Source organism: Brassica napus, chromosome A5 (assembly GCF_020379485.1).
Source record: "Brassica napus cultivar Da-Ae chromosome A5, Da-Ae, whole genome shotgun sequence".
Classification (NCBI taxonomy): Eukaryota; Viridiplantae; Streptophyta; class Magnoliopsida; order Brassicales; family Brassicaceae; genus Brassica; species Brassica napus.
Genome location: NC_063438.1, coordinates 1,693,584 through 1,706,805, shown reverse-complemented (window position 1 = coordinate 1,706,805; position 13,222 = coordinate 1,693,584). Strand labels below are relative to the sequence as shown.

Below are 13,222 nucleotides of genomic sequence, written 5' to 3'. Positions count from 1 at the left end.
ATAAGTTTGATTTTTTTTGTCAACAAAAATGATAATTCAAGTTTATCCCAATATATGACTCGAATATAATGTGAAATGTTCATGGTCAGGAAGAAAATTAAAAGTGTAAACGTGTGAGTATACGTGTAGCTTCTGGCTAGCACATATATAGTTTGACTTGAAGAAGAGTGTTCGATGTAGACACGCATTGAGAAAATATTACAAAGTTGTCTGAATTGTATTTTACAAGTTCAACACTTTTTATTTTCTTCTTTTCACACGTTAATCAACAACGGCTTTTTCAATAATGCGTATTTTGTACAGTAGCATACAAAAGATTTTAGTAAGAAGGCTATAAAGGAACAAAAGTAATATCGTACGTGAGCAAGAGTACTATTATTCATTGTCTTTCAAGATCTAATACACGATCTTGGTCAACGCGAGAATGATCGATCCTGTCCGAAGATCTTTCCCTTGTCAAAATCCTCGGAAACAAATCTAACCTCACAACCGATGACCCACCACTCTTGTAATCCGACGAAGATGCACCGTCGCCAACTGGGCCTTCTCTTGGCTCAGGCTCAAGCCTTTTATTCGGCTCGACTTCACTTCTACAAATAGGACAAGTGGAGTGTGTTGCGAGCCATGTGTCAACGCATGCCACGTGGAAAACGTGCTTGCAGTTCGGTAACATCCTCGCCGCATCTTTCTCTTCCAACAAGGCTAGACACACCGCACATTCGGTAGCCGAGACGTCATGATTACCGTTGACTTCAACCACGAATGTAGGGAGAGAATCAATGACAACTATTTCGAGGCCATGTTTGGGTGGCTGAGTAACGAGGGTGGGAGAGTGGCCTTGGAAGGTGGATCTACGGCGGCCGCGGAGAACGAATCTTGGGTATAGATGATAAGCGCAGACGACAAGGATGAAAATAGAAAAAACAAGGATGATGACAATTAAAATCTTGCTGCTGCCATGGTAAGAAGCGGCGTTTTGCCAGAAGTCAGGATGTATTCCGTGACCATTATTTATGTTGTCCGAGCTCATGATGATATTATGTTTGTTTCTTCGATGAGTATGAAGAAGTGGGACAACACAAATATGTTAATAACAAGTATGATGGGAGAGATTGAAGAGATCTTAGTGTGTAGTTAATTATGATAGGTAAACATTTTGATGATTTTGTCACCTTCTTATTATATTTTGTCTTACAATATGATTGGTGGATGGGGGAAACAGGCGGTACTTAGACAGAATTTATCAGATACTATCAGCAATCCTAGGGCCGTAGTTGACTTTACTCAGAATTATTTAACTTACAAAATTTTCAATCAAGTCTATGCAATTTAGTTAGGGTTGCAGTTGATATAATTGATTTACGGTAAAATAAATCAAAGGTTCTTAGTGACACTAGGAAGACAGAAAATTATGCAGTAAAACAAGAAGAAATGATCAAAAGTTATATGATATTCAGACTTACCTCAATATATGACCAGAAATAATGTAGATGGCCAGAAAGAAAATTAGAAGTTTAACGTGTGGCAACCACATAGTTTGACTTGAATAAGACATTGTAAAAAATATTACAAAGTTGTCTGCAGAGCGTGCCTGGCAAATTTCATGCCCTTGGCCAAATGAAACAAATATTTTAGTTAATAGCTACTCTCTTATATTGATCTCTCTCTTGCTTCTTTTTTTTCTTTGTAATAAGTTGTGTTTCACAACATTGTAAACTCTTAAAATGTGGTATAAATCTTAACATTTAAACAAAAAAAAAATGAGACAAATATTTTTAATTTTTTATTAAATTGTTTTGTAATGATACAATATTTTTATGATATAAATTTTTTATAAAATTTTAGCCAAAAAACTATTGTTATTGTTATGTTTAAATTGTAAAACAAAACTCTAACACACAAAATATCATCTTTAACATAAACAATATTTACTATTAATTTTCAGTCACCAATTTGGTTACAATTATAAAAATAATATAAAAATCGATCTAAGGATATTAATAGTGGTCTAGAATCATAAAAATATACTTTATTGTAATACCTTATAAAATATACACAATATCATATTTTGAAGAAATAAATAATAAAAGGTAAATATCATTTAAATATTATTTGCTGCTCTACAATCATAATAAAAAAATGCTGCCCAAGCCAATGCTTTAAATGTTCTTTAGCACGACTCTGGTTGTCTGAATTATATTTTACAAGTTCAACACTTATTATTTTCTTTTCGCACGTTAAAACAATAGCTTTTTGAACTAATGTGTATTTTGTACGGTAACATACAAAAGATTTTAGTAAGAAGATTGAAATTATAAAGGAACAAGATTACTATTGAAACGTGAACAAGAGTACTTCATTGTCTTTCAAGATCTACTACACGATCTTGGTCAACGCCAGAATGATCGTTCCTGTCCAAAGATCTTTTCCTTGTCAAAATCCTCCGAAACGAATCTAATCGCACAACCGTTGACCCGCTACTCTTGTACTCCGACGAAGATGCACCGTCACCAACTGGCCCTTCTCTTGGCTCAGGCTCAAGCCTTTGATTCGGCTCGACTTCAGTTCTACAAATGGGGCAAGTAGAGTGTGTGGTGAGCCATGTGTCAACGCATGTCATATGGAAAACATGCTTGCAGTTCGGTAACATCCTTGCCGTATCTTTCTCCTCCAACAAGGCTAGGCACACCGCACATTCCGTAGCTGGTACGTCATCACCGTTGACTCCAACCACGAATGTAGGGAGAGAAGCAATGGCAACTTTGTCGAGGCCACGTTTGGGCGGCTGAGTAACAACTGTGAAAGAGTGGCCTTGGAAGGTGGATCTACGGCGGCGGACGATGAATCTTTCGTATAGATGATAAGTAAAGACGATGATGATAATAATAGAGAAAGCTACGATGGTTACAAGTAAAATCTTGCTGCTGCCATTGTAAGAAGCCGTGTTTTGCCAGAACAAACGGTCGGGATCGATTACGTGATCATTGTTTCTGTTGTCAGAGCTCATAATGATCCGTTTGTTTGTTTCGATGAATACGAAAGAAATGTAACAACAGAAACTGGTGTAGCTATATGCTAATAACAAGTGATGGGGGGAGATTGAAGAGATCTTAGATGTAATTAAATTGTATTTTTTTATGTAAGACGTTTGATGATTTTGAGACTTTTTTAATTATATTTTTCAATACATTAGAATAATGATTTGTGGTTGGGGAAAACAGGCGGTACTACGACAGAATTATCAGAGCTATCAGTAACCCAAGGGACATCGTTGACTTTACTCGGATTTGTTTTTAACTTAAAGAATTCATATCAAGTCTATAAAATTTAGTTTAGGATTGCAACTGATACATAACATGTCGACAGTATATATATGTGAATTCTAATTAAAAGAAAGATATTACATCTTCCCAATGATATGACGACTGGATATGTAAAATAGAGCATAGTCAAAAATATACGAAAATATATAAAGTTATAACTTGAGATTTTAAGTGAGGTTGCGTGTGCGAACCATATAGTCTGACTTGAAGAAGAGTCTTCGAAGTATACAAACATGTTAATGTATTACAAGTTGGGAATATATATTAAATTCAACTTTATACTTTTCTCTTTTCCTTTCATACGTGAACTTTTTCTTTATTCCTTCAAGGAAAAGGTCACTATATTTTAAACATTTTTGAACAAAATCTTCAAAACATACTATATTATTGTTTCCATATAACTATGCTAAAAAATTAAGATATTCTATATCTTCAAACTAAATTATAACGAAATCTTTAAAATATACATTATATTATTTGCATATAATTACGTTTAAAGCATTCAAGATATAGTTTTTCCATGTACGATATTTGTTTGTTTGTTGAGATAAATAGATAAATGTACGTTCATATCACTGGCTCTAGGCTTCACATTGTTATGCTGGTCTGAATATATAATACTTTATCTTGGGCCCACCCAGTTTACATTTTTGTTAACCTTATGGCATGAGTTTGCATCGAACCGTAAAAAAAGCAGCTGATCATTACACTATTCTCTGATAATTCATTAACTTCAATTCTTGACATCATTACCGATAGTGAAAATATAATTAACCCTAAATGCTTTTATAATTAACTGAAATATAAGAAATTAGGAACATTGTTATAAGATCACTTAGAAGATATAAGGTTTACAAAAAAAAATAAAAATAAAATAAAATAAAGGTTTACATTATTATTTTTATTTGATCTTACAATGCTGTTGGAGGACCAGCTATTTGGGAGCATTGTTGCATTATAAAAACATATTGAATGGAGTATATGATTTGTAATTAGCTTCAGCATCCATACAAGCTTTACAATAAACGAGATTTATGATACCAAATTCACCGATCATGCATTTGGTTGAAACTGCGCTAGCTGAGTACGTATTTACTGAACCTGCTATGCATATATCTCTTAGGAATAATAAAACAAACTCTTGATCGCCATGATGAATATGATTTTGTAAGTTTTTTGTTTTGTTCGATGAATTAAGTGATTGATTATGTAGTCCAATTTACATACGAAAAAGACGGTCTAAGGATTCTAATTAATAGACACATTGAACTTGATAGATATAAAGCATTTAACCAATTTTGTATTTTGTCATAAAGATTTTTTTTAAGTAGTAAATAGTAATTAACCTGAAGAATTTAGCATGGAACATATGATCCAACGGTTAAGATGTATTTGATGAAGATTTTGCATGTAAATAAGATCGACGCGCGTTATTCAGTTTCCTTTTTTTGTATTCATAGATACTCTAAAATTTCCATTTTACTCAATCGGCGCCAGATATAATACGAAAGCACTTCACATTCTTCAACAAACTCCAAATATCAGATTCCAATTAGGGCTTTCGGTTGCAGTGAAGTAAAAGTATATTGCCGTCAATGGAGTTTATGAAAACCTTAGGAAAAGGCTCGTATGGTTCCGTCGATCTCATGAGATTAACAAAGCCAGACGGCACGGAGCCATGCTACCATGCAGTGAAAAGCTCCTACGCTCACGACTACGAGTCTCTTCGCAGAGAGTTTCGGATACTTTCCAAACTTAGAAACTGCCCTAGAATCGTGCAAACCCTAGGGCCGATGTCGAGCGGTGTTAATGATTATGGAGTCAGAGTTTTTAAGATGTCGATGGAGTACGCAGCTGGTGGAAGTTTAGCTTCTTTCATGGAAACAAGAACGTTGTCTGACTCGATGATCAGAGACTTTACGCTCATGATTCTTCAAGGACTTGTCTCTGTTCATAGTCACGGTTATGTTCATTGCGATCTCAAACCGGAGAATCTCCTTGTGTTCCCGCGTCATGTTGGTGGCTTGCAATCCACGTATGAGTTGAAGTTATCTGATTTTGGAATGTCTACAAAAGCTGGAGAGGAGTCAGAGTTTTGGGAGTTTGATTCTCCGTTCTTGGGAACGCCTCTTTACATGTCTCCGGAGTCTGTTCAGGAGGGTGTTGCGGAGAAGGCGTTGGATCTGTGGTCGTTGGGTTGCGTTGTTTTGGAGATGTACACCGGAGAGCCGACATGGCCTTTTGCGGATTCGGAGGATCTTATGCCTGAACTGTTGAATGGGAACGCACCAGAGATTCCTCAGTCTCTTCCTTGGGACGCAAGGCAGTTTCTGAAGACGTGTTTCGCAAGGAATCCGGATGAGAGAGGAAGCGCTGAGGAGTTGTTGAAGCATCCGCTTCTTAGGAATGTTTCTGATCAGAAGAAAGTGATGGTTACCGGCGCCGGAGGTAAGAGAGAATCGGTGGGTGTGCTGAAACCTGGAGATACTACAAAGAAGCACTTAAGAGTGAAGATTATTCCACCAAAGCCATTACAGTTTAAGAAAGTTTCTCATAGACCCTTGAGGTTGAAGATTATACCTCCAAAACCACCAGGATGCAAGCTCGTTCCTGTTTAGTAGAGTGTGTCAGTATTAGTCTTTGTTGCTTGATTGACATGTTGTAGATCAACTTAATTAGACATTGATACAAGTTGTAAAGGTTTAGTTTGTCAAAAAAAAATGTATTATATGGCCACAAGCACAACCCTTTTGAGTTCTGTGAATCTCTTGAGCTTTCAATAACTGTATTAAGCATATGTTTAATTCTATATTGTGCTCACTAATAATAAAGCCACTTTGTGGTTTGCAAGTCACTAAATCTTGAGAATATATGTATGTTATTGCAAAACACTGCGTCACAGAGTTCATGTTCTGGCTGATAATCTGAGCAGAGAATGCTCAAATGCTGAAAATCTGACTGAGAAAAGGGCCCTAGAGCAACCCCACTTGCACATGCCATGAACCTAATAAGAGCAATAAAAGACTATCACCAGCTGTGGCAAATGGCACATCCTTTGTGTCATTTGCAATAACAACAACTACAACCACACTTGCACTAATCATTTAGTCCATGCCATAACCTTATAAGAGCAATAAGATTATCACCAGCTATATACATTGTAACAATAAACAAGAACCATGATCACATAAGATAAACCAAACACATTCTTAAAAATAAAATATATTCATTTGCATTCAAGAACAAAACATAACACAAACAGTCTAAGCAAAGACAAGCTCAAAGCTTTACCAGAAAACTCAATTTCAACATTACAAAGTTCTCATCATTTCTTCTTTCCTTTGCCAGCACCTTTGCTTTTCTTTGTAGGCAACACAATCTCTCCTTTCAAAACCGGAATCTCCATAATCTCCGACAACCCCGCGAACCTCTTCCGGAACTTCTCCACTTGATCAGCATCAACCATCAAAGCCGAGCGGTTCCCGAGGTAAAACGGATGGTTACCGGACCAAACATCAACGACATACTCTTTCTTAGTCCCTCCGGTGGTCATCACGAGCTCTCCGTTGCAGTAAACCTTAGCGTCCTCGTGAAACTCTGGGTGCATATCCTTCTTCCTGCACGTCACTTGAACCACCGCCGGTTTACTTCCTCGGTTCGCGCTAATCGATGCCGCCTTAACCGGCTATTCGGAAAAGAAAAAAAAGTTTTAGTGATTTTTGAAGGAATAAGAGAAAAGTTTCGAGATTTACCTTTTTGATTACAAGAGAATGAGCACATGGATTGATCAGGAGAAACGAGTTAGGGAGAGAAACCACCATTGTCTCTTTCTTTTTTCTACTGGTGAAGAAGCATCTCACGGTAGATAAGGGAAGAAGAAGGAGGATGAGGAAGATGAAGCTTTGGTAGTATTTACGTTTTTGACCTTTAAGAACTTAGCGTTATACGATTGAGCCGAAGCGATAGTCTGAGGGTAAGAATGTCATTTAGTAGAGCTATAGACTGCTAGTGATCACTTATCAAATACTTAAATCTCGTTATAGCTTTTAAATTAGTAAATTATTACAGAACAGAATGAGAAACAGTCAACTCTCTCCCAAAGTCAACTTTGAGGCCTTTCTTATTGACTAGCCAACGCATCTTATTGGCTGTTAAGTCTGTTTTTAAGTAGAAGATTTGGAGAGTGGGCCCAAAAAAACCTTGTAGATTATTCTGAACACACACAGTTTTGAAGCTCAGATCTTTAAAAAGTCAACAACATTTGTTCCAGGTCAAACCATCTCTCTGAAAGCATTCTTCTTCAGCTAATCTTGTTCACGATGAATTGGAGGAGAAAGAAGATCAAAGAAGCCACTGAACCACAAAGATTGTTCATGGAGAACGGAAGCATCCTACTACAAGAGCTCGTCAAATGTTGCAACGGTAAAACAAATCCCATCACAACTTATTCTCCCGACCAGATCCTTAAAACCACCAACAACTTCAACAAGAGCAATCTTGTCGGAAAAGATGATTGTGATTACCATTACTACAGAGGAACACTCGATAATGATGACAACAGACTAGTTATGATCAAGAAAAAAGCATACGGAGGGCGTCATGTAAGGAAGATTTGCCGAGACATATCAGTTTCATCAATGGTGAGTGGTCACAAGAACTTCCTCAAGTTGTTGGGATGCTGTCTCGAACTCACTTGTCCTGCCCTAGTGTGCGAATATGCAGAGAGCATAACGGTGAACGCTCATCACCAAATCGATCCAACACTGACGTGGAATAAAAGGATACAAATAGCAAGAGACATCTCAAACTCATTAGCCTACCTCCACACCGCCTTTTCGACTACATTCATCCATAGGAATGTACATCCTCGTAACGTATTCTTGGATGTCAAAGGGGTTGCAAAGCTAGGAGATTTCCGCAACTGCGTTACCATTCCACAAGGGGAGTCGTTTGTACGAGAGTATAAGCTAGAGGGAACGTACGGGTACCTAGATCCTAACTATATGTCAAAGGGAATGATCACAGAGAATGTTGACGTCTACGGCTTTGGAGTGTTCATGTTAGTTCTCTTGAGCAGAAGAACTCCAGGTTTGGACGATGAGCTGCATCCAGATTTTCTGACTAGGTTGGTGGAAGATGGTAGGTTCGTTGAGATTTTAGATCCAGTTATGTTGGAAGGTGACTTTGGAGAAGGAGAGCTATGTCGGATGGAAGCTTTTTTCCTACTTTCACTCAAATGTATCGGTCTTAGAGGGGAAATTCCGGAGATGATGGAAGTATCCAAGGAACTAAAGAGGATTGAGAGATCCTAGACCAGCAAGTGTTAGGTAATACATTAAATGTATAACCTCTAAGTAAAAAATGTTCTTAAGAGTCAGAATCCACTATGACACCAAAGAGTAGCTTGGAACACATATCTCAGTAGGAAAATGACACCTGACCAACTAATTCAAATGGTGGATAAGATTGTTCGTAACAGGCTCTCCTCCATCTGTGACAAGGCTCACTGAGGAGGTTTAACCAAATGGTTTGCCACTCGATAACTATTCAAGGCTCAGCTTTTGATTAGATTTTATTAAAAATCTCTGTTCCAATGTAACACAAAGTGTAAAACAGTTTTTTTGCTTGAATTAATTTAATATTCTTTCGAAAAAAAAAAATTAAACAGAGGTAAAAAAAAAGAATTGTCATTCCTTTTTTCCTTTCAGTTATTAGGTAAAGAATCACTATTTGAATTGGTAATTTCATGTGTTGTTTTGGTTACTGGATAGGGCATAGTTCACAGTAACACACACACTAATTACACTTTTAATTGGATCCATTTAATCACTAAACTAAACCCACACTTGTCGAAGAAGCTTGTATCTTTCATTTGAGGTGAATGAATCAGTAACGTCACTGGATTTGTCTACTATGGATGTAAGAGGAGAGTCCAGTTCCTCAAGCTCCTCGTCACTAGTGTACCCTCTGCTCTGTATCATAGACACATTCCTTGACATTTTCCCTGCAAGCTCTGCAACTTTCTCTCCTACATTCATGGTCGATGGAGGTGTGTAAGAAACTGAGGAAGCTGCATAAGGGAAGCTTTCTTCTGGTAGCGTCTCATCACCATTGCTCTGAAAAAAAAAATATAACAAAAAAAAGATGTTCTAAAATCACTTTCCGGATTATGAGAAAGAGAATCCTAACTTGTACCTCAGCAGAGTTAAGCTCTTCTAGGACAGCTCCGGGTACATGATCTGGACAGAACTCATCAGGAGTGAAGTTGCATAGTATTCTTTTGATTAGTGGAAGTGTAATTGATGGACATATCTCTTCTCTAATGGAACTTTCAGTAAGCATGTCTTTTGGGAGCATAAGAAGATCACTAAGTTCATTTAACAATACAAAGGCTTTACCATCACTTTCTACATGATCATCATCATCATCATCTTCGCTGTTCATGCCGAACATTTCAGTAAGGCATCTAGACCAGTTGCCAATCTACAACAGAGAATTTTATGCTACTGGATTAGTCAAACATTATTCAACTCTCTAACTGCTATGACAAAACTGAAGTTTGTTTTCTTTTGGTTACCGCGTTTTTGAGTTGTGCTCCTGATCCAAAGCTTAACTCTCCAGCAGGAATAGGCAGAACCTTGGAATCAAGAATAGGATCTGAGACTGGATCAGTTGGAATCTGATGTTCTGACTCTCGCAGAATAGCGTTGAACATGGCTACATCAAATCTACTGATACACTTCTCCATCACCTGTTTAAAGACAATAATAAAGAATATGATTTCTAAGCCATGTTCAAAAAAAATATTAACTGTATATTTAAATATGTAAAATGAAGTAGTTTTTAGAAGCTAATACTTCTATCTAATATACTAAACATCTTTTTTGAAATCATAAACTCTAAATTTAGCATTTTATCTAAATTTTTTAAAATTTAGACCATATATTTATTTTAATTCTTAGTTTTAGACCATGCTCCACTTGCATATGTTATTAGACAGCTATGATTCTCTATGTCATTATAACATAAACAAATTGAAGTATCTTATTACCATTCTAGCCAAAACAGGTAAGCAACCACATTCATGTCCAGCACCTCTCACAGGACAAAGCCTTTGCAGAGCTTCTCGGAAAGCATTGTTCCATAGACTAGTAGAAAAGCTTCCTTGCTTCTCAGATGAGTTGCTTTCAGTGGATTGCATATAAGGAGTAAAGACCTTAAAGATAAGAGAAGCAAAAGTGAGAGAATCTTCATAAACAAAAAACTTAGAAGAAGCTCAATCTTTTTATATACCTGCCACCAAACAGACTCAACGATTCTAGAGAAGATTCACTGTTCGATTGTTTCAAGCGAAGTAGTAAACATTTCAGTTTCTTGCCAATCCTCCAGAAGCTGTTGGAGACCTTTCTTACTCCCATTTGATTCAGAGGTGTGATGAGACTTACCAAAGGCCTGTGAAATGATCTCCCTTAGAGATATGATGTTTGATAACCAGAAGGTCAACCTTACAATAAAAAATGTGTTTAGAGAGAATCAAGATCCTGTACTCACATGCTAAGTATATAGTCTTTGTTTTTACCTTGAAACATCATTCCCACAAGATCTTGCAACCAAAACAAGACCAGAAACAGAGTTTGTAGCGATCCTAGCACGCTTTCCTCGAGTGAAATGCTTACATGCGTGGATGTAGATTCTGGAAAGACGCCTTGCGGGCGTGTGGAGCTTGTGTGAAGAGCTGGAATGATCTGGGACAACAGAGTAAAGAGAGATCTCGAGTGCTGCAACTTCTCTAAGCTCCTCTTCAAGTCTCTCGATTCTCTTCTCCAGATGCTTAATCTTCTCTCTGGAAGATACATCGTCAAAGTGTACTACATCAGGGGACTCGTTCTCGCTTCCAGCACTAAGAGCACCATTAGAAGCATCTTCCCACACGTCAGCATTGATACATTCACGAGCTTCTTTCTCCTTTCTTTCAGTTACGTCATCATCCAAGTAAGCGACATCTACCGCCTCGTAAGCCTCAGATGGATCTGAGTCAATGTGTTTCTCTTGTTCTGACAATCTTTTCTGGCTATTCTTCTTCTGCAGCTTCTGGTCTTTTCTTCCGTTCTTGGTAGATCGCTTTGACAGGACATTGTTGGTTGTTCTCTCCTTCATCATGAAGCTCTTTCAATAAAAAGCCAACGCAACAGTTACTTTCTCAACTTCCGAGTGAGTAAACGATCCAAGAAGATCTGTTTTACCCTACAGAGAAGAAAGAATTATGAACAAAATGTAAAAAAAATCACAGCTGAAAACAATATAACATAGTATTTTTTTTCAAAAAAAAAACAATATAACATATAGTGAAGGAAGAAAAGGACATAATCAGACTTGCTATGTTTTGTCTTAGTCTACTGTGGCATTTTAGGTCCCAGCAGCTTGTTCATAGTTGGCTAATATAGAAACTAGGTGCTTTATCTTAGGGACTTAGATGAATAGGAACTGAATTTTCAAAAAGTATCCAAAAAGTTATCAGTAACAGAGAGATAAACAGAGCATGGAACAACCATGACGTCACTTGAGAGTTCAACAAGCTAGTAAAAGACTGAGGGCAAAAGAAAAAGAAGACTTACCAGTGAAGAAACAGAGCAAACTGTGTGTTTTACATTCAAATCATGACTCTCTTCAAGACGGGTCTGCTCAAGAGTGAAGTGTACTCTCAGATTTGCTGTTCTTTACCTTTAGTCCAATAGTAATGCTAGTTTACACATACTATGGGAGATCCGAGTGCGGGAAGTTATGGTTTCTTTCTTTAAATAAATAGAAACGTGGATCGTGTGCGATACGGACAGTGATCATTGTCGTGAAACTATGGAAGGTTGTGTCGGTGGCTCGACTGTTCACCGGATATAGCCGGTCACATTACTACCCGAAATAGTAGCTTCTTTCTCTATTTAAATGACCAAAAGAGTCGCTTTTCGCTTTTGTCCAAAACTTATCGCACTGACTCCACCGACACCGACATCAAATTACATACGACTACAAACTGTTCATTTTTTAGTGAATAGTTGGAATTTACGAAAGAAGAACATATGCATGTACCGAGGAAAGAGATAAGAGGACAGAGGTTCTTCACATGGCTTTCTTCTTCAGTGAAAAGAAAAACAAGTGGAAACTGAAGAGTGAAGTGATGTCTACGTAGTTCTTACAGTGATTCAATAGTGCTACTCAATTATAATCCCGGGAGACAAACACACAGAGAAAGAAGTTATCACAACAGTAGCCCTCTCGATGTGATGCAATTTGAGGATCGCAAACAGCAAATAACAATGAAGAATGCTTGCAAGAGTGTTTGTCTATATTTAACGCTCAAGGAAACTAATCAGAAGATTTGAGAAACTACTTGAAATAGCAGTGAATTCAATAGAAAGTCCAAATTCGAGCGAAGTTCTCCTCAATTCCAAACTGTGACTTATTCAAGTAATTGATCAAGCTCCTTAATATATACTACCAGTTACCCCACAAATGCAAACAACTATTTTTACAAAGATTCAAATCATCATTCACACATCGTAATACAATACTGTTAGCCATTACTGAATTGTTCAAACATCCAGTACTGATGCAATAAGCAGTAAATTCCACAATTGAAATCTAGTGTTCTGCATCTAACTGACAAAGGCTAATCCCATGAGAACTCGACTCCAACTATTATTTGAACTACCCAGCACCCAACCCTGACGCAATGAGCACTAAAAGCCCAACCAAAACCAAAAAAAAGAAGAAACTGAAATCTAGTGTTATTGCAGCATTAAGCAATGGCCGATACCACTTTAAAAGATCATACCAAACTCAATGTGAGCGCTGCACAAAGCTATAGTCACATACCATAGCCAAAATCAACACTAATGAGCCTG

At 37.3% G+C, this 13,222-nt stretch overlaps 5 protein-coding genes and 1 non-coding gene across 6 annotated transcripts; 2 read left to right on the top strand and 4 right to left on the bottom strand.

The window, feature by feature from the left end:
• Window positions 1-18: 18 nt before the first annotated feature.
• LOC106454493 (RING-H2 finger protein ATL40) lies at window positions 19-1,663 on the bottom strand. The gene has a single exon (XM_013896612.3). It carries the CDS (start codon window positions 1,028-1,030, stop codon window positions 380-382), a length of 651 nt encoding a protein of 216 aa, XP_013752066.2. The 5' UTR covers window positions 1,031-1,663; the 3' UTR covers window positions 19-379.
• Window positions 1,664-2,250: 587 nt separating this feature from the next.
• On the bottom strand, window positions 2,251-3,352 carry LOC106454494 (RING-H2 finger protein ATL40). The gene has a single exon (XM_013896614.3). The coding sequence runs from the start codon at window positions 3,005-3,007 to the stop codon at window positions 2,357-2,359; it is 651 nt and encodes a 216-aa protein (XP_013752068.2). The 5' UTR covers window positions 3,008-3,352; the 3' UTR covers window positions 2,251-2,356.
• A 144-nt stretch (window positions 3,353-3,496) lies between these two features.
• LOC125609230 (mitogen-activated protein kinase kinase kinase 20-like) lies at window positions 3,497-6,201 on the top strand. Its single transcript, XM_048780377.1, has one exon. It carries the CDS (start codon window positions 4,919-4,921, stop codon window positions 5,939-5,941), a length of 1,023 nt encoding a protein of 340 aa, XP_048636334.1. The 5' UTR covers window positions 3,497-4,918; the 3' UTR covers window positions 5,942-6,201.
• Window positions 6,202-6,532: 331 nt separating this feature from the next.
• Window positions 6,533-7,312, bottom strand: LOC106454495 (50S ribosomal protein L31, chloroplastic). Its single transcript, XM_013896615.3, has 2 exons — window positions 7,076-7,312; window positions 6,533-7,008 (listed from the first exon to the last, which is right to left on the bottom strand). The coding sequence occupies exons 1-2, from the start codon at window positions 7,142-7,144 to the stop codon at window positions 6,649-6,651; spliced, it is 429 nt and encodes a 142-aa protein (XP_013752069.2). The 5' UTR covers window positions 7,145-7,312; the 3' UTR covers window positions 6,533-6,648.
• Window positions 7,313-7,537: 225 nt separating this feature from the next.
• LOC106454496 (serine/threonine-protein kinase ZRK4-like) lies at window positions 7,538-8,992 on the top strand. Its single transcript, XM_013896616.3, has one exon. It carries the CDS (start codon window positions 7,643-7,645, stop codon window positions 8,633-8,635), a length of 993 nt encoding a protein of 330 aa, XP_013752070.2. The 5' UTR covers window positions 7,538-7,642; the 3' UTR covers window positions 8,636-8,992.
• LOC106450627 lies at window positions 8,990-12,001 on the bottom strand. Its single transcript, XR_007339641.1, has 7 exons — window positions 11,939-12,001; window positions 10,903-11,567; window positions 10,617-10,827; window positions 10,375-10,539; window positions 9,901-10,074; window positions 9,519-9,806; window positions 8,990-9,439 (listed from the first exon to the last, which is right to left on the bottom strand). It is a non-coding gene; the product is annotated as an uncharacterized LOC106450627 (transcript).
• Between the last annotated feature and the right edge of the window lie 1,221 nt (window positions 12,002-13,222).

Excerpts from the sequence above, each read along its gene's own strand:
- LOC106454494 (XM_013896614.3), bottom strand. The coding sequence starts at position 3,007 with ATGAGCTCTGACAACAGAAACAATGATCACGTAATCGATCCCGACCGT.
- LOC106454493 (XM_013896612.3), bottom strand. The coding sequence starts at position 1,030 with ATGAGCTCGGACAACATAAATAATGGTCACGGAATACATCCTGACTTC.
- LOC125609230 (XM_048780377.1), top strand. The coding sequence starts at position 4,919 with ATGGAGTTTATGAAAACCTTAGGAAAAGGCTCGTATGGTTCCGTCGAT.
- LOC106454496 (XM_013896616.3), top strand. The coding sequence starts at position 7,643 with ATGAATTGGAGGAGAAAGAAGATCAAAGAAGCCACTGAACCACAAAGA.
- LOC106454495 (XM_013896615.3), bottom strand. The coding sequence starts at position 7,144 with ATGGTGGTTTCTCTCCCTAACTCGTTTCTCCTGATCAATCCATGTGCT. Across the intron at positions 7,009-7,075 it reads ATTCTCTTGTAATCAAAAAG|CCGGTTAAGGCGGCATCGAT; the intron begins GTAAATCTCGAA and ends TTTTCCGAATAG.